Source organism: Zootermopsis nevadensis, unplaced genomic scaffold, assembly GCF_977971745.1.
Source record: "Zootermopsis nevadensis isolate Lab colony 2312 unplaced genomic scaffold, Znev_1.0 Znev_ptg000030l, whole genome shotgun sequence".
NCBI lineage: Eukaryota > Metazoa > Arthropoda > Insecta > Blattodea > Termopsidae > Zootermopsis > Zootermopsis nevadensis.
Genome location: NW_028259162.1, coordinates 10,544,024 through 10,567,082, shown reverse-complemented (window position 1 = coordinate 10,567,082; position 23,059 = coordinate 10,544,024). Strand labels below are relative to the sequence as shown.

At 39.8% G+C, this 23,059-nt stretch overlaps 2 protein-coding genes across 8 annotated transcripts in view; one reads left to right on the top strand and one right to left on the bottom strand.

Moving 5' to 3' along the window:
- Window positions 1-18,908, top strand: part of LOC110827188 (uncharacterized) — a 37,958-nt gene extending 19,050 nt beyond the window's left edge. Inside the window, exons 6-19 of the mRNA XM_087358937.1 lie at window positions 580-1,001; window positions 1,626-1,962; window positions 2,719-2,992; window positions 3,202-3,398; window positions 4,462-4,617; window positions 6,495-6,696; window positions 7,095-7,223; window positions 8,210-8,283; window positions 8,845-8,892; window positions 9,343-9,467; window positions 11,160-11,363; window positions 13,467-13,622; window positions 14,539-14,683; window positions 15,112-18,908. Of these exons, the coding sequence (XP_087215063.1) occupies window positions 580-1,001; window positions 1,626-1,962; window positions 2,719-2,992; window positions 3,202-3,398; window positions 4,462-4,617; window positions 6,495-6,696; window positions 7,095-7,223; window positions 8,210-8,283; window positions 8,845-8,892; window positions 9,343-9,467; window positions 11,160-11,363; window positions 13,467-13,622; window positions 14,539-14,683; window positions 15,112-18,386 (5,744 nt within the window). The 3' untranslated portion in view covers window positions 18,387-18,908. The remainder of the gene's footprint in view (window positions 1-579; window positions 1,002-1,625; window positions 1,963-2,718; window positions 2,993-3,201; window positions 3,399-4,461; window positions 4,618-6,494; window positions 6,697-7,094; window positions 7,224-8,209; window positions 8,284-8,844; window positions 8,893-9,342; window positions 9,468-11,159; window positions 11,364-13,466; window positions 13,623-14,538; window positions 14,684-15,111) is intronic.
- Window positions 1-23,059, bottom strand: part of LOC110827189 (transmembrane protein 181) — a 119,971-nt gene that overhangs the window by 39,435 nt on the left and 57,477 nt on the right. For 6 of the 7 annotated variants that reach the window (XM_022058604.2, XM_087358971.1, XM_022058608.2 and 3 more), the window contains one exon: window positions 20,643-20,779. The gene's annotated coding sequence lies outside the window, so the exon portion shown is untranslated. Of the gene's footprint in view, window positions 1-20,642; window positions 20,780-20,904; window positions 21,271-23,059 lie in introns of those variants that run through there. The other variant, XM_022058609.2, reaches the window with a different exon arrangement.

Sequence of the window (23,059 nt, the reverse complement as noted above, 5' to 3'; positions counted from 1 at the left end):
TTCACGCTCTGAAAGTGTTTTCAAACCATTGGCACTGACAAAAGAGAATTAATGTTGAATATTTAAAAGAATGTTGGTCTAGTGTCGTCTTAATATGTTGTTTGTGTTGGACATGATAGTGGGAGGTGCAAGAGGTTTGGCAAGAAGTTTCTGCTAGATCTATTAGCTCGGTCATTACGCCCTAGCAATGAGAAGGTCCTGGCAAAGTGCCTGTCGGATGGATAAGTTCTATAAACCTTCCTCCCTGGTGGACGAAAACATGGTTGTCTTGACAGTAAAACGTTCCTGAAGACACTTTTTTTGCATAATATTAAGTTAATTGCTCTGAATATTAAGCAGCAACAAATTATTTTAAATTAGACCGATATCTCAATGCATTACTCTGCACACGTATCTAGTGACTAAGAAAATACATGTAAACAGTCAGGATAGCCGTTGATTCAGATATGTTGTTGCTAAATCCAGCTTGCTGGATTCGTTGCCAAAATTTAGTGATGAGAACTCAAGGACAAAGAAGAAAGACCTACAAATCGTAATTAAATGAAGACATTATAAGTACTCCCTCCTTTCACATTGCAGACACAGACGAGCTAAGCAGTGGGGAATACGGAGAGATCGGGGTTACCGGATCCAGATCCGATGACGTCGGCGACGCGGAAGGAACTGTGTTCCATAGAGATCCAACAGTCCAATCGACAAGCATTCACGCTGAAATCCAGAGGAATTACGAGGAGCTACAGCAAAAACTGAGCCAAGAATTTCACAAGAAGTTACACGGGTGGGAAAAAATGAAGTCTTCTTCATCCGGATGTCGCTGTCCTGGAGGAGACGATGGGTTTTTACACCGCGATAAAGGATTTCGTCGCAAGATGGAGGAGTGGGAACGAATGAAAAACCCTCAGCAGAACCAGAGTGGCAGCGGCACCAAACACCGAGACTCCGTCGCGTTCCAGACGCTGGATGAGGACAGTCTTTCACCAGACTTCCGAAAGAAGTTACAGGTTTGTGCGGTAATATGATTACTATAGCCAGTTATCGGAAGGTTTTTCATTCTTCAGTACAGCGTCTACACCGACTGCGGACCGCTCATTTCTCTCCAGTACCCAGGTCAAGTACGTCCTGACTTGAATTTCCAATACGTATTTCGTCATACACAAAATATGTAGGAGTAGCTACTGCATTCTAAATAAATCAACGTAAAATCAGTATTCTGATAATGCTGCACGTTTTGGTACAAAAATCTTTGGAAATACTATTCCAAACAACTGCCAATACGTCGTCATAAAGGAAGCTAAAGTAATTACTATGCGTAATTAAGCACTAAAAAAGTCACCCCCATCTAGTGCCGAGGTCAAGAATTAAGCTCTATACCATGAAAAAACATGTCAAAAGCGGAGACATAGCTCCACAAATTCATAATCTTGGCACCAGTAAACACCTCAAGCCGTGGCCGTTTTATTTCCTGAGAAAAAGCCCCTGATACTCATTGGATATGAAGCTGGGTGCATTTAAACAAGGTAGCGAAGAGACAAAATTTCAGTCCTTGTCGGGAATCAAATCCTGGTTCTCTACTCCGTACTATACAGAGTAAGCTGGCCTCCTGACTAGCGTTCTCGTCGTTACAGGAATGGCAGAGGATCAAGAAGTCGCTGCCAGCCGGAACAACGCCCCAGTCTACGGGAGAGACCTACGCCAGTGGAAGTTCAGTACCGCCTCAGTTCAAGAAGAAGATAGCCGAGTGGCAGCTTTGGAGATCCGGGAGCGGCAAAGGCGACAGTCAGCATAGGGTAGAGGACCAGGTGGAAGATTTCAGCAAGAAACCGCAGGAATGGGACAGGGTGAAGGCAACATCGTCAAGTCCTAGTCCAGAGACGGTGACGAGCGCACTGGGTCAGGAGAGCAGCGAGCGAGCCAGCGGTACGAAAACACCAAGTCCAGGAATTGTTCGGAAGGATTCTACGGGTGACTACAATTAAAGCTATTCTAATAGAATAAGATTAATGCCATCATATAAGTGTACTGAGAATCTGTTAGTCATGTATTAATAGCGTTTTGCCGATTGTGAAATGTTTCGTAATTCCTAATTACTTTTTGTCAAAAATATGAACACGGCACGAACTTACGAGATAGGAAACATCACCGCTTAATTGTGATCCTAAACTTTTATGTCCTGTCTTATTAGACCCACTGGTTGACCTAGCCTCAGACCTGGACTTCCGGGTTTGACGCTAGGTCAACCACGATTCCCAAAACATAGGCGTTCTCTTCCTCAAGAACACAGCTTCCGGAACATTTTAGTTTAATGGGTTATTTTAGACGATGTACAAAGTCACGTTCCTTAAAATATCTCGGAACATAATCACTCTATTTAATTCGAATATACAATGCACACATGTCTGTCCACACGAAATTAGTCAGTCATGGCTTGTTTCCAGATTTCATTCTACAACCTTGTGTAAGGACTAAGAACTGGTCGCGTGAGCATCTTGCCTTTGTCACATGGTCATGTATTACGTCGCCGCGTAAAAGCCGCGCTCTACACGTGCTAAATTGTCCTCAGTAAATAAATCTCCAGGCTGTTAAATCAGACTGCACACGGCCCAGCCGGGCTATTTGCCAGCCCCCAGCATTGTCTGGAACACACTCCAGCTAGCTGTACAGATGACAGAAATACGACTGTCATTCGATTTGTACATGCGTAATATGTTTACATTTTAGGGAATTCAAAGGTCGGAAGCAAGAAGATGACTGGGAATAGCAAAAGTTCAGGAGGGGTAAACTCCGCTGAGATTCTTGGTTCCGGAAAGGATAAGTACGAAGGAGGTGGGACCGCCAGCACGAGGAACAGCGGTGCAGCTGTGAAGGTCTACCAGAAGGGCAAGTGTCAGAAAGAGAAAGAACTTCAGTGGCTGGAGAAGGAGCTTCAAAAGATCGAGAGAGAGAAGCAACGACTGGAGAGAGAGCGAGAAAAATACCTGGAGAGAGAGGCGAGGTAGGCAGATAACAAATTTTCTAAGGTCTGGTAGAATAGCCCTGGTGATGGAGGCAGCAATAACCTCTGAAACGTTTGGTAAGCTTCTATCAGACAGCCATCACACACGTGTGATACGTACTAACACGTGGCACGAGACAGTCAACGTGTTAATGTCATGAAAATTGCAATGTTCTTCTGTTTTACGATTTACTGTTATCTTATCATAGACTTGAGAAGATGAGGCGTGCTATGGGGTCAGGACAGAGGAAGCAAGAAGTTCTCATACAAACATCAACGGGGTTTTTCCGTTTTCAAGGCATCTCTGAGAAATTTACACGACGCCTATACGAATGGGAAAAGGCCAAGGGCATCGGACCCGAGGCGTCAACATTCGCACTTCTGGATCCAGGTTACAGGCCGAACGGTAACCATAATGATGTACCACTAACGCTCCGTGATATCACGAAGGCCTAGTCTCATACAGACTGAGCCAATTAAAACGCAATATTTCAATCACGTACTACGATATAAAATGATACCAGAAGCAGATCCACCCCCGTATAATAGACTCTGCCAACCCCCCGTGACGCTAGGGCCAAGTTCATTCTGTTTGCTAGGCCGTTGCTCATACCAGTTCTGAAAACGCTGTGCAAGTATGAATATGGTGTATTTAGAAGCAGAACGTGTGTTCATTCACGAAAAACTACTTTGAATCAAAATCGTTTGCTGCTATTCGTGAAGTATTTATTAATACTTATATTGACAATAAATACAAAACAACAATAAATACGCTGGCTATTAACGTGTCGGGACACAAGAGGTGCTTTCGACAGGAAATAAGTCCGGCGTCGGACATTTTTGACAGGTGACAGCTGTTCGGTAAGCAATTCCTTGCGAATAAAAGTGAAAAAGAGTTGTACTGATGTCACCTTCGCTTACAAGTATTATTATAGTCATGTTTGCGTTTTAAATGTCACACTCTGTAACTCATTAGTAACATATTCTTAAGTTATATAGCAAAGTAAAGTAAAGTTTGTCCCACTATACGCCATGTAGGCGTTTGGGGTGAGTGGAGGTATAGCTCCTCTCTTCCTTGACCTCGGCACTAGATGGGGGTGAGTGGACAGCATCACGCCCCGGCCGGCTTTACCCCCGGGAAAGGACCCCCGGTACCCATTGTAGAGGAGGCTGGGTGGGCCCCAGAGCCGGTCTGGACGCAGAGGCTAGAGGAAAAATCCTCTGCCCCCGTCGGGGATCGAGCCCCGGTCGTCCAGCCCGTAGCTAGTCACTATACTCACCGAGCTATCCCGGCTCATTAAGTTATATAGCACCGAGTTTAAAAATGGCAGTTTGTCGAAAAGCTTTATAATATATCTGAGTGGTTAGCACCTGTACTCTGTCCTATAGTAAAATTTCGAAAATTTGTGAGGGGGCTTGCTGTAAGAAAAAAATTGAGGAAAACTGAATTGGACGCACGCATCTTGCAGGTGGGTCTGACAGTGGAGATGGCGGTCTGCTGTCGCGCTCCAAGTCTGCAAGCAGTGTTACCAACCTCGGGGCCGGAGTGACTAACGTTGGGACATCGAGTTTGTCTCTCAACGACGTCGAAGCATTGGAACAGGCTGAAGTGGCAACAATGGAAGGTAAGTCGAAATTCTTGACGACGGAAAGAGCTGCTCGAAACAACTTTAATAGGCGGGCCATACAAAGAGGATGGCAAACATTTTTTTGTCTAAGTTTTGAGATTCTCACGGCGGAGAGGAAGAAGATGGCTGGCTTCTAGGTTGTCACATCTTGTAGTCTGGTAAAAGTTTACCGATTTTTCAGATATGCTTGCTGTCCCTATCATCAGGGTGATCGCCGTACTAGACTACATGGCGTAACACCCCAGAAGGCAGCCATCTTCTAAATCTATTCTTTCCACGTGGTGGAGATAGTAATGTCCTCGGAAACGTCTATCAATATCTACCAAAGTAGACGGTGTAACAGCTCACATAGACATCTTCATACTCGTCGCAGTAAAAACCCGAAATCTGACCTAGGGGTCATTTCCGCTTGTGATGTGGATATAATCGGGCTAATTCCATTAGTTCGCCCCGACATAATTTTGCGGGTGGGTGGGAAGGTAAAGAGTAGTTCTGGAGATCGATTTTAGCAGTGAGAATCGAGAACGTCGGCGAACCTACCACCGTAAGAGCACAGGATTTACTGAACATTTGCTTAATATAATCTTATGCTCATCTCTTTTTGTTTTCAGAACAGTTTTAATTAAGTGTGCCAGCCGCTGTCATTTATATTGTAACTTTGCCAAAAAATGCATTAAGTTTATGGGTAATAGCGATTGCTGTCTGATCATAAATAATTGATTGACAGTCGTAATGCGTAGTACTTTCTTGGAATATGATACAGGATTACTAAATAATATTTGGATTAGCTTCGCAATGTAATCGATTATGAATATCAGGGTCCACGAGAACAAAATTGGCATTCTAAATGTTTCACAACATCATTCTACTGTTGGATCAGCGTCAGTTAATAACAACAGATCAGAGTATGTAAACATTGTGTTCTATAATTAGCACTCGTAAAAGCACCATATAGTATACAGCATTTGAAGTGTATAAATATTTCCCTTATTATTTGAGCGTCGCTTTCATTAAGTGTAAATATTACATTGACATAAGCCTATTTTTAGCATGTTCTTCGAATTGTTAGGTCCATTATAGGTGTCTATTGATCTAGCACACAACAACGTACTGAGTAGCTGTGTTGCCTATTTCCGTGTTCTGAAAAACAAAGAACGTCATTTGTACCAATGATTAACACAAATCAGTTATCTTTTATTGGTTAATTTTTTCTTCTGTTTTCGTTAAAACTGAAGAGGCTGCAACTTCAAAATAATTATTGTACATAATTAGAACTCACTAAATGGGAAATACGTCACTTGTGAGCAAAGATATATTTGCAAAGCAAAGATTCTTAAATATGCTGTAGTAAAACAAAATACAGTGTTACTTTCCATTGGTGTAATGCATCAATTCCATTTCATAAATCTGTGTTAGTTTTTTTCATTTCCAAGTCACATTTTCAAATTTGTGAATAAATTTCCAAAGGCACATTCACGTATAACAATCGGCATAGACGAAATAAAATGACGCAAAAAAATAGAATGAGCTATTGTTATAAATCTAACCCAATGTTATTTTCAGTTTGTTAAATTAACAATCATTTATTTAAAATATATTTTATAAAATTTTCTGCTCTTTCGTCTTACACATTGTTAACAGGTACTCGAAGCAATTTCTTAAGTTCATGTAACATTTTTCTATCTAGCGTCGTTACTGAGAAGTTCTGATTTCCTGTGAAAGCAACGAAATATTTAAGCAAACATCAAACCATGTTTTACGTAAATTAACACAGATGAACCTCGTCTTTTTCAAAATTCACAAGAACATTTTTCCATAATTTACTAAGTTAAGTCCTTCTCGTTAGGATTAATGGCGGTCCTGTTTTCTTTAAGAGTCACGCGCGGCGTCTGAGCCACATCTGCGGACGATAGACGGCCCGGAAGACGATGAACCAGCGGCCGTCATTGTCGATGTAGAAGACGTCATTGAGGAAACAGCAGCTCCTCTGCCTGTCACTCCGGTGGTCCACAGCCAGACACCGGTTTACTGCTACGCTCCCGAAGAAGTTACAAGGCTTATCGATTCTAGTGGCAGGTTAATAAATTCATATATCCCAAATAATTCTAAGTAACAGTGAACACAACTTACTCAAAACAATGTATAAACATAATGGGGAATTTCAAAGCCTTCGGATATGCAATGTATGTTAAAATTGTAGCGTAATTTATATTAAATTTATAAATTGTGTTTATAATTATAGTAATATTTGTTCAATAAGTAACTGTCCATAACGATGTCTACCAACTTATCAATAAGGAAAGCACTCAGAATTTCCACATGCATTTGGAAATAAACATAAATTTAAAATGTGGTTTAGATGAATTAGTTGTGAGGATCGTGTACAACTTCGAGCTTTTGTATTAGCGGTGCTGAACATTCGGATTCTGCTGCCAGAGATTTAGCAAGGTGAAGTGACTGCACTTCTATTCCAGTGACAGTGAACGCGACAGTTCACAGCTGGTGCACCGGAATGACTCGGTTCGAACTGAATCAAGTTACAAGTTACTTGAGGAGAACATGAGCCTACTCAACAAGCTGAAACTCAAGGAGGACATCTGCAGGTAAATTTGCATACCAGTACATCAGCTGAGGCGTACTGAAAGGTCTCCTGCTTCGTACTTTTGAATTCCACAGTTACAATCTCATTCAGAAACCCAATTATCCCTACACCAACTTTGTCGTTTTCATCCCAAAATTCATCTTAAAGTAGACCACGTCAATTCGTTGAATGTTTTTCTGCATTAGCACTGCAGATCTGAGGTCGCAGCCAGGGAACCATTAACATCCAACGCGACAACACAATAGAACAGATTAAAATGCGTTTTATAAAGCAAAGGCTAGAATATCCGATTTAGTTAGAGGTAGATTAATTTCAGTAGATCAAAACGAACTTAATAACATTTTATATCGCACAACAAATGTGGATAAATGAGACTTTATTCAATATCTTTTCTTGTTTCTCTGAAATAGTCCATTCTAGCATATTTTTCGTAGAACACAAATTCGGGACTTGAACCCAGATAGCAAGAGATATGGTTAAGGTTTAAATTTCCTGCATTGCACGTCCATACGTAATTTTTAACAGTCGAATTACAGTTTCTAGACCACATCTTGGAAAGGGGTAATACAAGTAAGGTAAATATTCTCCTGGTACCTATTAAGAACCACGTCATAAAGGCGTGTGAATTAATAGAGGTATAGTTTCATTTTTTCTGACCTCGGCACTAGATAGAAGTGAGTGGAGAGCCTCACGCTGCAGTCGCTTTTACCCTGGGGAAAGGGACTCCTTTAAATAGTTGATAGAGGACTAAGAGAAATATAATCACGGTAAGTGACTTACGAAAAACAAATAAATGTAACAACAGTTTTAACTAAAAAAAAACTTGTTTTTGCCATGTTTAAACCTCGTATAAACTAATAGTAATGGCCGGATAAAAGCATGAATTTCTGAGTTTGAAATTAAATATTCGCTATTATACATCATGGAAACTTGACAGTGGTAAAGTGTTAATCTAGCGTTTTACATTCTATTGTTCTTATGTTCCAGAAAATTAGGAAACGAGATTGAAACCTTGGAAGAAAAGATTGACGACGTTGCGAAGACTCATAAACGGGAATTACGTAAGTATTATGCATTGCTGCCAAGGGATATTTAAAGAAAGTGTCCATAAAAAGTATATTCCAGACTCATTTTTAAAATGTTGGACTATAGCAATGTGGCAAAGAACCTCTGCTTCGTATTCGGGTGGTTCCACTTTCCCGGAGGGCCTTGAGGTTTCCCGTTTTCCTTCCTCATTCCAAGAAAAATTCCGGGATAATGCCTTGAAAGTGCCAGGGTCAGGTCTGTGTACACACATATTTTCTTGTTCATTACAAATAAATCATATTATAATTCAAAGTTATAATGTGAGATACTGACAGCTTCTTTAAGAAAACCGCAAATGAATGTAATAGCGAGTAACACAAAACCATTATTGCAAAGGCAACACGTCCCTTGAAGATGGCTGTCTTCTGAGCTATAACCCTGTTGATGGAGGCAACAAGAACCTCTGAAACGTTGGTATTAAACGTGTACCATGCTACAAGGCGCTGCAATCCAGAAGACAGCCAACCATCTTCGTACTCACCGCCGTGAGAACTTCAAAACCTATTAACATTTCTTTTCTTTATATTTTCTTACAGAAAGGCTGATACATGAGGAAACTGATCTGCATATCCACCAAAGTGAAGGTAATAATAATAATAACTAAAATTAACTCCATGGAGCACAGTCCTCCTTGAGACGCTGACAGTCGTTGTTGTCCGACGCCCTATGTAGCATACTCTGGTTTCGTTTACGGTGAGGAGTTGTTTGTTAGACCCCGGCCCAACACCAAGCATTAAGTCACACGTGGTGACAGGTATTTCTGGAGGGCTCTGATGAGATTAACTTATTCTCAAAATCTATGTATAATTATTGTAATTTTCTCCATTCTCTTTCTTAAATGGTTGTCATTCTACTGCTGTAACCAATGTATTACTTTTTTTTCTTTCTGAATATCGACTTCCGGGAGAACAGAACTCAGTGAATCACGGATTATTTTTTTCATGAGACGCTGTGACATTACATTTTTGATACGATGAGAAACACTGTACTCAATGGAGTAACTAATGTGCGTGTGTGTGTGTGTGTCACATCAGGAGAACAAGTGGCAGCTAAGGAGGTGGGAGGCCCTCAGGAGGAACTGGTGGCAGAGTTGAGGGCCCGAATACGGGAGCTAGAGCAGCGCCAGGAGTGGCTCCTGCGAGAAGGGGAAACACTACAGGTGGGCGACTCTGATATAACCCTATGAAATCCAATGACTAACTTTTGTAGCCATAACCAAATTTCATTCTTCAACGTTATATCAAATCGTATACCGTTGCAATGAGAACAGTGGAGCTCGGGCAAGCCAGAAATGTTTCTGATGCGACGACTTTGCCGTATTGATTAAACTGATTTCTGGAGTGACGTGTAAGTAACGTCTGTGGAAATTTTTGCTTTGTATACAGCAATTTTTTTACATATTACGCAGTGCAAGAAAAGTATCGAGAACGCAAAAAAAAACAACTTTATGCGAAAATATAGCCCAAAAAGTATGTTTTAAAAATAATCTCGTATTTCTGCATCGCCTGAACATAAAAATTTAATTTTATCATACGTTTATCCAAAAATATTTATTGAACATTATATATTCACAGAGAACACAGATATTATGGATGGTATATAAACCGAATGTTAATACAAATATTTGCAGCTAGTAAGATTTTCTTTTTAATCACAAGTGCAACTGATCTAAGCAGGTATGTGTAATGAATTGGAAATTGTTTATTAAAAAAAAGATCCCCAGAAGCTAAAGTTAGGAAAAGACTTATTTGTTACTTACTTAACATTTGAGAAGATCTACATTCATATGAATTATATTTAAATATCCCTTATCTATCTCGAAGAACACAAAATATGTCTCTACGCCAAATATAAAATTGATTAACGCTGTTTAGGGAAATAATATTATCAGAATGATATAAAAATCACAAATACACTCTTTTAGCAATTACAAAGTTTCCAAATATTCAATTAGGTTTTACATACAATTTATTACTATGGAACAAAAACTCATGCTTCTCTCAGATATTAATATGAATTTTCGTGTATAAATATATAAAATATGGTACGTTAAAGACCTGCTCACTAGAATAAATTATTGGTACAGTAGATTTCTCTTCCCGTGGATGTGCATACTTACAAATCCGGAAGTTTTAAAAGAAGTCAACGTCCTGACATGTTTTCTTGAATCACAGATCTGGAAATAACGTCTACTTCTGTTCAAAGACTGACAAAATGCCCAAGTTATTTTCGGTCGCATTTCGTTTGTTATTTCTCTTTGTGTAGGCTACTAGTTACAGACAAACCGTGAGTGAGTGGGCATTTGTTTGTTTATATTAACAGTAATGGGGAAAAAGTGCGACAGTACAGTACGGCCCAACTTAACACAGAATATTTCGCGTCTAAGCACAGTCCCAGATCGGGTCAGATAGCTTACTTGCCACCCGAACCAGCCTTCACTTTGGTCTACGCGTTCGTGTTCAAAGTTCTGTTTTTTCTGTCTCCTGCAAATGTCAATGCCCCAACCTCCAAATTCTCCTTAAACCTCTCCCATTTTCACACGTTTCACTTTCTCTTCGTTCATTCCAGCTCCTTTCTTTCTTTCTTTCTTTCTTTCTTTCGAGTTCCTTCCAAATCTTATTAATTTCTTCTACGTTTTTGTGAGATTTCAGGTTCTCACGGCAGCTGTTAAAATAATTATCATCTTATGGGACGTTGCACCGAGCAGTCTCGTAGAAATTAACTAACGTTTCACAGGGTGCTTACTGCCTCCATCATCAGAGCGTGAATTTTGAATTTTACTCCAAAGAGTACACCTTACTAATACCGCCTGTTATTATAATTGTAATTGTTGTTGTTATTGTTTCTGTAGGACTCCTTCGCTCATCATTCAGAGCAACAGGCAGCGTTGGCCCAGAACTTGGTGGGTAAGATGAAACAACTTCAGGAGGCCAACATAAATATGGCGTCTTGTGATGAAAGCGAAGCAATTCACCTCAGCCCTAGTACTTACATAGGCCAACAAGTGGATGCTATGAACCTGGTCCAAGATCTTACAACTCAGCTTTTGAACCTGGTTTGTGGCTACGCATTCATGAATGAAAAACATTTATTCTATAGGACCTCATATTATAAGACAGATATCATATCGTAAATAGAGCTGCGTCGTATGTGAGTATGTACAACGGAGCTTTTATCTACGTCACATTAGTCACATGTAGGCTTTCAAAATATGGATTAAGACCTAGAGACGGAAACTACAATAGGACCAGAAATACAAAAATGTAACGAAGTAAGGTTTATTGGAATAACACAGCCAAATTAATACAAATGTCATGAGGCATAAAAATTATCATTTTTTGTCAATGAGCATAATTTTCCCACCTGATTTAAGAGGGAAAGAATTTAAAGCTAGATTATTTCTTATGGTCTAGTATGAACGCACAAAGTCAATTACATGATATAAACTATAAAATGAAGGTAAACAGAAATGTGTGAAATGGCGGTCGTAGCATGGAGGTCCTAAGGAATACCACCCACAATCTGAGTAAAAAAGTCGATTCCTTGCCAGGATTATAAATGGGCACGTCCTAAATTCAACTCGAATTAAGGATGTAATTAAATATTTTAAGGTCTGTATTACTGTGTACTAAGAACGGAATCTGGGTTAATTTCTATCGACCAAACCGTTCGTTAACAATGTTTTATTTTACATAAGATAAAAGACATAAAATGACAGCCGAGATGTTGCGAATTTAGACGGAAGTGAATCTAAATCAGGTATAGGAATGCGTTACCATCACGATTAAGAATGTGACAAAGACATGCGAAGATATTTAAACAGTTAGCAGGTATGTAGGGCAATCCAAACTTTTCTGGGGTCGATCTGAGAGGGAAACCAAAATCATATTCATATCAAAAATTAAATTCTAGTTGGTTCTACACTGGCTTAAACAGGTCGAAACAGTGCACTAGGATCAACTATAATGGAATGTAAGCCATATAAATTTGCACTAATTTAATAAATTTTGTACGACTGGCTAAAAAATAAAGGTATTTATAAATATTCAGATTTGCTTTTGACGTTCATTGACTCGACATTATAGTGTGTATTCATCACATTACATTACGTTACATCACGATTTATTCATAAGGAACATACAAGAGTTAAACTTATAATTCTTTTACATTCATCGTAGACACATACGATAAATATTTAATCATTTACTCCTAATATCAGTGTACATGTTGATTGGCGTTAATTAGGGAATACTTAAAAAATGTCGTTGCTCACTTAAGCTTAGCGCCGTCATAAGATACGTATATTTGAACACTTCCTTCCCCCACCAATTTCTCGATAGGTTATGAACTCTGGTGATGGCGCACGTGTATCACTCATATGGCGGTATCAAACATAATCTTCGCGAAACAAGTAACCAACTGTTAACGAGATGATCCAGAAGTTTACGTTAACGCTCCTAATGTAAACAGATGAAACTGCGATGTCTAGAAAATCGCCAGATCCTCAATAACTTCAAAGAAAATTGCCTAGCTTATATTATACCGGAAATTATTTAACAGAAATAGGTGTTACATCTGGCAGAAAGCGTAAATTGTCTGAATTTCAAATTATAAACTAAATTATTTTCGGGACTGTAGAAACTATCTCATTGCATTGAAGGGGTGGCATAGTTTTAATACGTGCTGTTCACATTCGGAAAACATCCGCTTTGAAACCAATTTATTTGCCAGTTCTCATAACATATTCCGTATCTTTCTTCAGACCCGCCAGGGGAATTTTAGATGGTGGATGGTGGATGATAGGATGATTATGTATGATGAGGTGGGAGAGGGGTAATCTACTGAGATATAACTGGGAGTATTGATGAAAACTACAAGAAGAAAATGTCGGAATAAACAGTTTGATGTTAGAATTCGAACCTAGAAGCTTGTGAATACAAGTCAGAAATTTTGCCTCCATTACAAAATTCTCTGTTGATGAATACACATATTAGCAGAAAGATAAGTAGACAGACGATCAGATAGGGTACACCCATAAGGGATTGTTTCTTGAGTGACTGAAAGACAGATTAAAAAGTTACTGTGCAATGATCATGCTATTTACAAGAACATTTTCCTCCTTGAGTGACACAAATATCAATATTTTGGTTCTCTGCAGGCTGAAAAACTGGAAGTGGCTATTGCTCAAAGAAGCAACGAAGTTCACAACCTGCGCCTGGAGTTGCAGGATCGTCGACACGTGCGGCACAAACTCCGGTCGGGACATCATTGGTTCTCCGGGGAGGGCATGTCCGTCTCCATGGGGTCACTGGCGGTAAGTGCTACTAGCCTCTTGCTCGTATTAAGTAAAATGTTACGAAATTGTTTCTGAATAAAACCCGGAAGATGAACGTCTGACTAAAAGGTATTCTTGTACCAAAGAACCGCACCATGAAAGCGTGTGTGTTCCTACGCCTGGAACTATATGAACGATTAGATTTGTTCTCTGACTGCGTTTACAATTCACTAAAAAGACAGCTACCAGCTGGATCAAAGGGTAGATGAGGTCACAGAAGGATTCTGATAGCTCAGACACGAACATTCCTGCAAGAACAAAATTCGAACGTCCAGTTCGTTATGTCATTTAAATCCTTTAAGTCTCTAAAGAAGAAGAAAGGAAGAAATAGAATAAAGACTGGGGTGATGTACTCCAGTTAAGGTAAATATTTTTTCTTAGCTGTGCATGGTTTTTTGGCTGTTGGAAAAAGTTATTTAAAATAATTGCTAAATTAAATTATTTTATTACACTATTAGTTACTCTGTGTACTTGTATTTAAAATATTTATTTTCAAATGATGTAGGCTAGATCAATATAAATTATTTATAAAGTTCAACGACATCTTACAGCTTAAAAAGCGTCAAGAATACTGCAACCTTTATCAATTACCTAAAGGACTGTGTTTATAACCATTGCATGTGAAAGCTACAAAAGCATTCTGCCCACAGTAAAGTAATATATGCGAGATATCGTGTTCTAGGTAGAGAGTAGATATATTTAATTTCCAATCCTTGGCTTAAGAGGAAACTCGATGTATTGACGACACATTTGGTTTTATAATTTTTGTTCCTTTAGATTGACAACATTTCAGAGTTGCTGTCAAACTTATATAAGGACAGAAAGACATGAAAATCGAAACCGCTCAATTTACTGGACTTTCTAACGTATGTGCACGTGTTTTCTTCCAAATCAGGAACCGGAAGTTGGCTTAGAGGGCGAAGGGACGTACGCCATATTGCCCCGACAGAGTTCCGAAGAACTTACGCAGCTACCGTCTCTCCTTACCAACAAGGTGCTGGAACTCAAGGAGGGGCTGAACTACCTACGCGCAGCTTCGGGTGCGTCTTAGAATAATATATTCGTGTTCTGTTGTCCGCCATTACTAGTGAACGTTTCTACTAATGTGGATGGCAACGAAGCCATCTGGCGAAACAGTAACGGTTGAAATCAAATAAATTGGACACCACTTGAAGAGTTCGATTTTATGATTTTATGACTGAAAAAAATTTGCAAATTATCACATTTTACAATGTGATTTCAGGATGATAAACACATTTAAATCATACACAATGAAAAAGACGTGAGAGGTGAAAATTCAACTCGGAAATATTTATGGTTTAGGGAAAAAAATAGGACAGAGAAGGATTTATATTTCGTCATTCTGTGATCAAAAACTGTTTATTCTAATACGCGGAACAATTTCACTTATATTAATAATATTAATGAATAATGTACGTATTAATGTGTCTGTACTTTTTTGTGCTAGGAGTATCAGCACCCAATCAACAAATAAGCAGATACCCTGCATGGGAACAAGAAGCAGATGGTTCAGAAGCCACCGCAACATTTGTGTTCAAGTGTTATAATAAAACTGACCAAAATGCAGATACCGGACAAGATACCAGATGTGATTCGCCTGCTGTAGAGCAAATAGATTCTGAAGGCAACACTTCACCAATAACGTGCGTTACAATAACCCCTGCATTCCGGAAGAAGAAAAATGGTGTCTTAGATGGTCAGACAAAAGACAGTACAAAGGAAGATGAAAAATGGCTGAATGTCGACACCAAATCAACTGTTAATATCAACACAGGCGATGGGTCACTTGGGGAGGAAATCTCTACTGTCAACAGAGAGAATTATTGTTTCGCTGTCTCTTCAGCTTCTACCACATCTTCAGTGTGTGATGACGAGGAAGGTGAGGATGTTCACGCCAATGATGTAGACGCTCAGAAAGTTCAAGCAGTCACAGCAATGTCAGCAAGTGAGGAAAATGCTAACAGGAAAAGTGGTGTAAGCGATGAAAGTGAGAACGAAAGTAGTGATGACGAGGCTAAAGAAGATGACTACGAGGAGGAGGACACAAAGACGATAATAAAATGTGAAAGTGATGTGTCGATACACAAGAACAGCATTTACAGTGGACTGGATGATAATGAGAATCATAATTACAAGGGTTTGCTTGAAGATTCTTTCCGTGGGTACTATGAAACTGAAGTGTACACAGCCAAGGGTGCTTCCAGCAATGCTGGAAGACAAAGGAAGATACTTAAAACAAGGCGAATATCAGACACACATATTGGGTACAAGCGAGACGTTGATACTAAATTCATTCCTCAAGAGACGTTTCAATTTGGATGCGAAGATTCAAATTATAATGTAGAAAATGGAAAAAGTGTAACAAATAGTACGACAGAAACATGTCAAACCGTTTCGGCTTCTTCTGCGGAGATTTCATGTCAGAAGGACCGAAAAAAAGATTCTGCAAATCAAGAGCATGAGAGTGAACATAGAGAATGTAAGTCTGGAGTTACTGATGCTTACATCACGGAAAATACTTTCCATGGAAACAGAGACGTTTACTCTACAGGTAGAGATGAGACATTAGCCTCTGCTGAGAACGGAGCCTATAGAACTAATTATTATTCGCAGAATGTGGCAGAAACTTTCTCCACGCCAACTCCTGACAATGTTTTCGTAAAAACTACACGCAAAATATTCTCTCCCGTTCGACGAGACAGTAGAGGGAAAGCTTCTTCTGTCATAAGTTATATTGTCGGGGAAACATGTGGAGTGGACGCATCACAAAGTCTTCAAGATGGCGAGCGGTGTGTGCCAGTAACATCTCCGGTCATCAGCGTTCTCAGAAGACAGCAGAGTGGCAATACTTCTAGTGAGATGAATTCTGTCATCGACAGCAAGGGAAAGACGGGGAGAAACGGGTCACCGCCATCTTGGATGTTCACACGAAATAGATCACAGTCATCTTCACCGTCTTTAATGAGAAGATCTGTGGACAAGTGTTTCAGTGAAGTAATCAGTATTTCAGATCAAAATTCAGCAGTAAAGTCGCAAAATACACTGTTAGATAAAAATTTTCAAGGTGAATTAAATGTAGCCACAACAGCGAACAGAAATTGTGAATCGGACAGGAATAAAGAAATTGAATTCAAATCAAAATCCGAGCAATATAACTTCACAAATAAAGACTGTGAAGATGAAATTATAAAGCCAGAGAAGCAGACGAATATAAAAAGTGAGGCTGATTCAAGAAGGGAGATTTTGGCGGAAAAGAACAAAACTGACAAGTGCGATAATTCAGTGGCTTCTTCCCGTTCAGCTATTACGTCGTCAGGTTTCCCTCCCTTGCCACAATCTCCGATCCCAGGTAGACGCGATCACTATAGGTTGACGACCAAGGAAACTGCGCCAAGCATTCGTATGATGATAGCGAAATATAACCAGAAACTTACAGAACAACAGGAAGGCGCTGGTGGCAGGTCTCCTGAAGTCAGTGGCAGCGGGTCGGCGTCACCAGTGGCGTGGAGGTCACCGGTCGCGGAACGCCGTGTTCGGGCACAGATGGAAAAATACCAAGAAGAAGTACAGCGTGTATTACAGAAAGGTGGCAGGAAGATAGCGGCACGTCTCGGGGGGAACAAAGTTCAGAAATCAGCCAGCGATGGGATCATCAGATCACAAGAAACTCCGTTGATTTTGAAGTCCGAAGCTGAACCAAACAAAGACTCTGTAACTAGTAAAGCAAATTCATTACCAAACAGTAGGCCTATACTGAAATCTACTAGTGCGGGTTCTATCAAAGCGATGTCTCTTCTTCCGGTAAATGTGAGTGAAAACAAAACTGCCGAGAATGTAGAAACTGTCAGGGCTGCAGCTAAACCACCCGCGCCACGAGTGAATATTTCACCAAGTCCATCTAGTCCGTCCTCGCCAGAGCTTGGACTGCATCACAGCAGTCCACCTCCATCACGCCTGCGCGCTCTAAGGTTACAAAGGGCAAAGGAAGAATTCCTCACCCGGGGACCAGGAGGTCGTAGTTGGACAAGCGACGGAGGAACACCATCAACTGACACGCTCAGCGCCTCTGTGTCGCCAGAACCATTCTGGGAACAAGAAGCCAGTGGTGGAAATCTAAAGGACGTAATCAGACCAGGACTTCGAATGAGAAAAACTGATAGCGAAATTCGTAGTCGGTTAAGTCAAATCAGTGTGGAAAGTGAATCCAGCTACGACGGCTCCGTTGTTCTAGCTGGAGGATCGGGGATGGACAGTGGTACCGTTAGTGATGAAGGCATGATACTGGTTAAGTCAGCGAGCGCAGGTATGATTAATGTTGATCCGAACACTTACAGAAAATTTCACGAAGAGAGAGGAACAGTTGATCAATACCCAAACACGTCCGACAGCCAAGATGTTAAAACAAAGTCACAAGCCTGTGGCAGGTTCGGAATTTCGAGCATTACTTCTCGGTTTAGGAAAGTAAAGATGAGAAGAAGCAAAGGGAGGGAAGGGGGGAAGATGAACACCGTATCTATGCTGTGCCGACAAAGTCTTGTGGTGGATCTTAATCTGAGCAAGTGTGGGTCCACAGAGGTGCCAGGACCGTCCACAAGCATGAGCTGCCCGTCCTCTCCGGTGCTACAGCGACCATCGTCAGGAGATAAGTCTGAGTCGGATACGTCTAGCGGACCGACAAGCTGGATCCTGAACCCGGCCCGAAAAATATTTAAACCGAAATAACTGAGGTATATCCATGGAGCTTCAATTAAGACAGGAGACGACGACTTGTTGCATTTTCATTTGCTTAAATAAATTATTTCGTGTCTAGACTAGGCGAATCATTCAACACATTAGTCCCAGAAGATAATATAACATTCTAAGCTTATATGTGAGTCTATAATTATTAGTCAACGTTTTGGGGTACATTTAAAATGAAATGGAAAATAATATATTTTTCTACATGAGTGTTTGTTTGCAGTCACTTTTATAAGAAAAGTACCTCTTTGTTTTAGGAACTTCTCTGTTACGCCAGGGCCTGATGTATCTAGTCCACTAAAATTTCTAATCAACATTTTATAGCCAACTTAAATGAAGCTCATTATGTCATTGCCAGTGTGTTCACGGTAGTAAATAATATTCTGAACTTAGTTCGACAAATTGCATTTACCTTCTCATCCAGTGAGAATAACTGTGTGTTTGTTTATAATGTTATGTAAATTTGCTCTTGAAGTTTATAAATACAAATTTCGTTCTTCGGCCGAACTTATTTATGAGATACTTTGAGAAAAAGCTGGACCTTCCCTTACATTGAGGCAATTTATCTAATATTGTCTTGTAATAATGTTATTTTATACATCGTATATATTTCCAGCATATACAGGATGATTCAAAAAGGACTTTACAACTTTGAATGTGTATAGGAATTTATTCAGAAGGCTTACAGAATCGGTTGAGGTGTCATTTTGTAGAAAATTAAATCAAGTTTTACCTCAAATAGTCATTTTGGTTCGATGTGATTGCCATTCGTGATCCTGCAGACATCCCACCTGAAATCAATTTATTGCCAAACACGATCCAGCATATCCGGTGTCACTTCTGCAACTGCGGCGGTGATTCGAGCTTTGAGCTCAGTAAGATTGGCAGGTAAGGGTGGAACATACACACGATCTTTAATGAAACCCCATAAGGAAAAGTCGAGAGGTGTCAAATCTGGAGAACGAGGTGGCCATGCTATCGACCCTGTTCGACCAATCCACCGACCTGGGAAACGGTTATTGAGGAAATCCCGGACTTCTGTGAGGTAGTGAGGTGGTACGCCGTCTTGCTGGAAGTGAATGCGTCTTTTTTGGTCATCTTCGTCTAACTGCGGTATGAGAAAAGTTTCGAGCATATCCAGATACACGATACTGTTGATGGTTCTCTCATGGAAAAAGAACGGGCCGTACACTTTAGCTTTGCTAAGGACACAAAACACATTAACCTTTTGGCTGTCACGAACGTGTTCCACAACAGCACTAGAAACACGCGGGCGACCTAGAGATTTGTCATGGCGAGCAGAACAACCAGTCTCAACAAAATTCTTGTGCCAAGAGTAAATTGTAGGTCTACTGGGAGGATCCTTGCCGTACTGGGTGCGACAATTTCGTTGAACCATTGTCGCAGATTTCGTTTCTTCAAACCACAGCACACAGCGAGCGCGCTCCGCACCTGTGAAAGTAGCCATTTTCAAATGCACTGCCGCTTGTGCTCGCGGTGACGGAATTCGGTACTACAGCACAACGTGAGTCAAACTTTATTTGTTTTGTTACAAAATGACACCTGAACCGATTCTGTAAGATTTCTGATTAAATTTCTATACACTTTCAAAGTTGTAAAGTCCTTTTTGAATCACCTGGTATTTTAAACAGAACAACGTGTGGACCTATATGACTGGTAACATTTATGAAATATATTTTCTAGGGGAACAGCTTCTTTTTGAATAATCCCTATTTAATAATCCAGGTTTATAATAAATTTAGGAACGTAATTAAAAAATCGTTGTCAGGTTACACGTTATTCGATTCAGTAAAAAATGGAAGTTCCAGATATTATTAGGATGACCAGTAGAAATTAAACTTTAGAGGAGGTTTCTTAAAACTGCGTAATCAGAATCAGAAGAGGATAAAAATAGTTGGGAAACGAAATAAAAATAAGGGAGGTTCTTGTTTGTGGATATCAGATATTAGGCTCGCTTAACACACCAATTAATTCTCTTAGACAGGAGATCTGAATTAACATCTCTTTCCTATAATTCACCTAAGTTGCAAATTCCTATGTTCGTACTGTCAATTAAAGTGAAAGCTTCGATTCGAGATTAAGCTAACTAAATAGCAGGGCCTCTAATTTAATATGAAAGGGTTCTAGGCAATTTTGAACACTTTTCTCACGCGTTCCGGATTACAATTTACTTGAGTTTAAGGTGGAGGCCCCAGACCAGGGAAAGAAGTTGTTTCCTACCTGCTTATTACTCTGTCTCCCGACTTGACACTAATGGTGACGTCACAGCCCTATCTTGACAGGTGTCTTGCTTGGGAGCCCACGTGTGGGAGGGCCAACATGCTTTTGATCTCTGCCGCTGGGGGTTGCTGTGGGACCTGTGAAAAGTAAAACCTTAGAGCTCATTTATGTGCATATAGGCTAATAGTATTACTGCCTAGAAATCTGCCATTATTTTAAGTTGCTTTACGTAGGCCTATAGCCTGTCACAACACAGGCCTACCGTCTAAACATGGTGTAGTAGCTCTGGCTGGCTTTTGCTTCGGTTCAGAATAGTATATTTTACTGTCATTTCGTACGGCCTACTTTGAAAGCGTCTGCAAAATAATATAGGTTAGTGCTTATTACGTTCCGAATGTTTTTTATCCCGTCAGGCAGCTTGTCCTTCGGGCAAAGGATTTTGGTTGGATGGTTCTCTGGGGTTTGAACCCAGAGGGGGTGGGATCGCTTCGGCTGAAGGCCTCTGCGACTTGGCGGAGAAATCACTTCAGCTGAAGGCCTCCGTGATTGGGGGTTATTGCCCGTCGCGGTTTCACATAGCGTCGTAGACCTGTATATTCCTCTAGGCAGCAACCATGTTGGAACAACATACGGTTTTCAATCTTCTAAGAAAAGCTCACGCGTCTGAAGGTTACAATTTCATCGCTTGGGGCGGTTTACAGATAGGAATTCCAGAACTATTTTTAGTTCAAGTTGTCATTTCCTTCGTAGTTATTTACGTTGGATATAAATATCGGCGGCTTGCGATCTCTGTCGGCGGAAACAGCACCTCAGGAGAAGAAAGTTGAAGGTCTTCAAGAGGCAGTTGTTCACACTCCCGGTAGGTGGCACATGTTATCCTGATCGTGAGTTGCATGTTTCCTTTACATCATTGGAGAAGTGAGCTACTATCACTGTATATAATCTTTGCAGCACATTTTTAAAGGCAAACAGAAACAATTTTTTATTGCTCTGGGCGTGTTCCCTCACCCATTGGCTATTTTTTAAATGTTATCAAAAGCTATTCACGTATTGCCCAATGAAAAGCACAATGAAATCATATCTTTATAATGAATAAACTTCAGTCAGTCAAATTGGATCTGGATCTCAAATCTTCTTGCAGCCCCCGTTGAAAATAATTTCATTTGTAAACGGATGCAATTAACTTAATTTCACCCAGAGGGAATATAAAACTTACAGTGAACAAATGAAACCATAGTTCACATTACTGGTATTTCACAACTGGACATCTAGCGTGAATATAAAAAGGGTTAGCAAAGCAGTAATTCTTCTGCGTCTCTTTCACGACGTGCCCAGTCAGAATTATGGCCGGGTTAGGCTTTCCTGGATGAGTGGTTTTTGTTACTCCGTCTAGTCAAATGCCGGTACAGAACCGTCAAACAGGTAACGATCATTTTCTGACATGTTTCTCCCTATTTATAATTCACAATTAGGTTACCTTTATAATATCAACTGATACAGTGTCATGAAATAACCAAACACAAAGTATACAAATCAATGAATCATCGAGTATGATTGTAAGCTTTTATCTAAGGTATCTTTGTGGAAACATGGAAAAATTATAACATAATGAAAGTACAAGTGTTTTGTTTAATTAATTTGACACCAGTGGCTTGTAAGGTGATATTTTTATAAACATATCTACAAATTCTCTATTGATCATTTGCGTCTTTGTTTCTTGTACTGTAATGTGTGAAAAACTGTATAAAGTAAGAAACTGCATAGGTTTAAGTTGAGACTTGTCATCTTGTGAATGGTTTATCCCAGAAAAGAGTTTAGGAGAGTGAGAGACAGTTCGCAACATTTAAATCTGTGGGGATCTAAAAAAATTTACGTATTAATTAAAATCGTTTTCAGACTTCTGAAATCCTAAAATTCACCACATCAGATGTAATGGCTTTTAGTATTTATTGCGAGACTACGAATTAATAAAATTATAACAACATTTTTTAGGATTATTGACACATCTACGTGACATTTTGTGTATTTTAGTGCTACAAATATCTCATTTAAGTACTCACAACGAAGTTTTTGCTGTTTACTACATAAGTATTCTAAGACGAAGTGAAACACAAAATCCGCACTCTATAAAACACTTGTTTGCCAAACAGTACCACAAGGACAACGGGGCCAATTTATTAAACATCCCTTAGGGATATTGACTAGATCTGCAGGAAGCAACAAAACCTTCTCCATCCTTGTACAGGCTGTTTCTGAAGTAAGTAGTCCATTACAATTCTGAAAATTACGAAGATTGAGTGAAACATCTTGGTATTAATATCTTCGAAATGCGAACCAATCATGCAAAATGAATGTCATTTTCGTGTTTAGCAGCTCAAAATTAGTAAAAATTGGTTAGTTTCATTTCCGATATATTT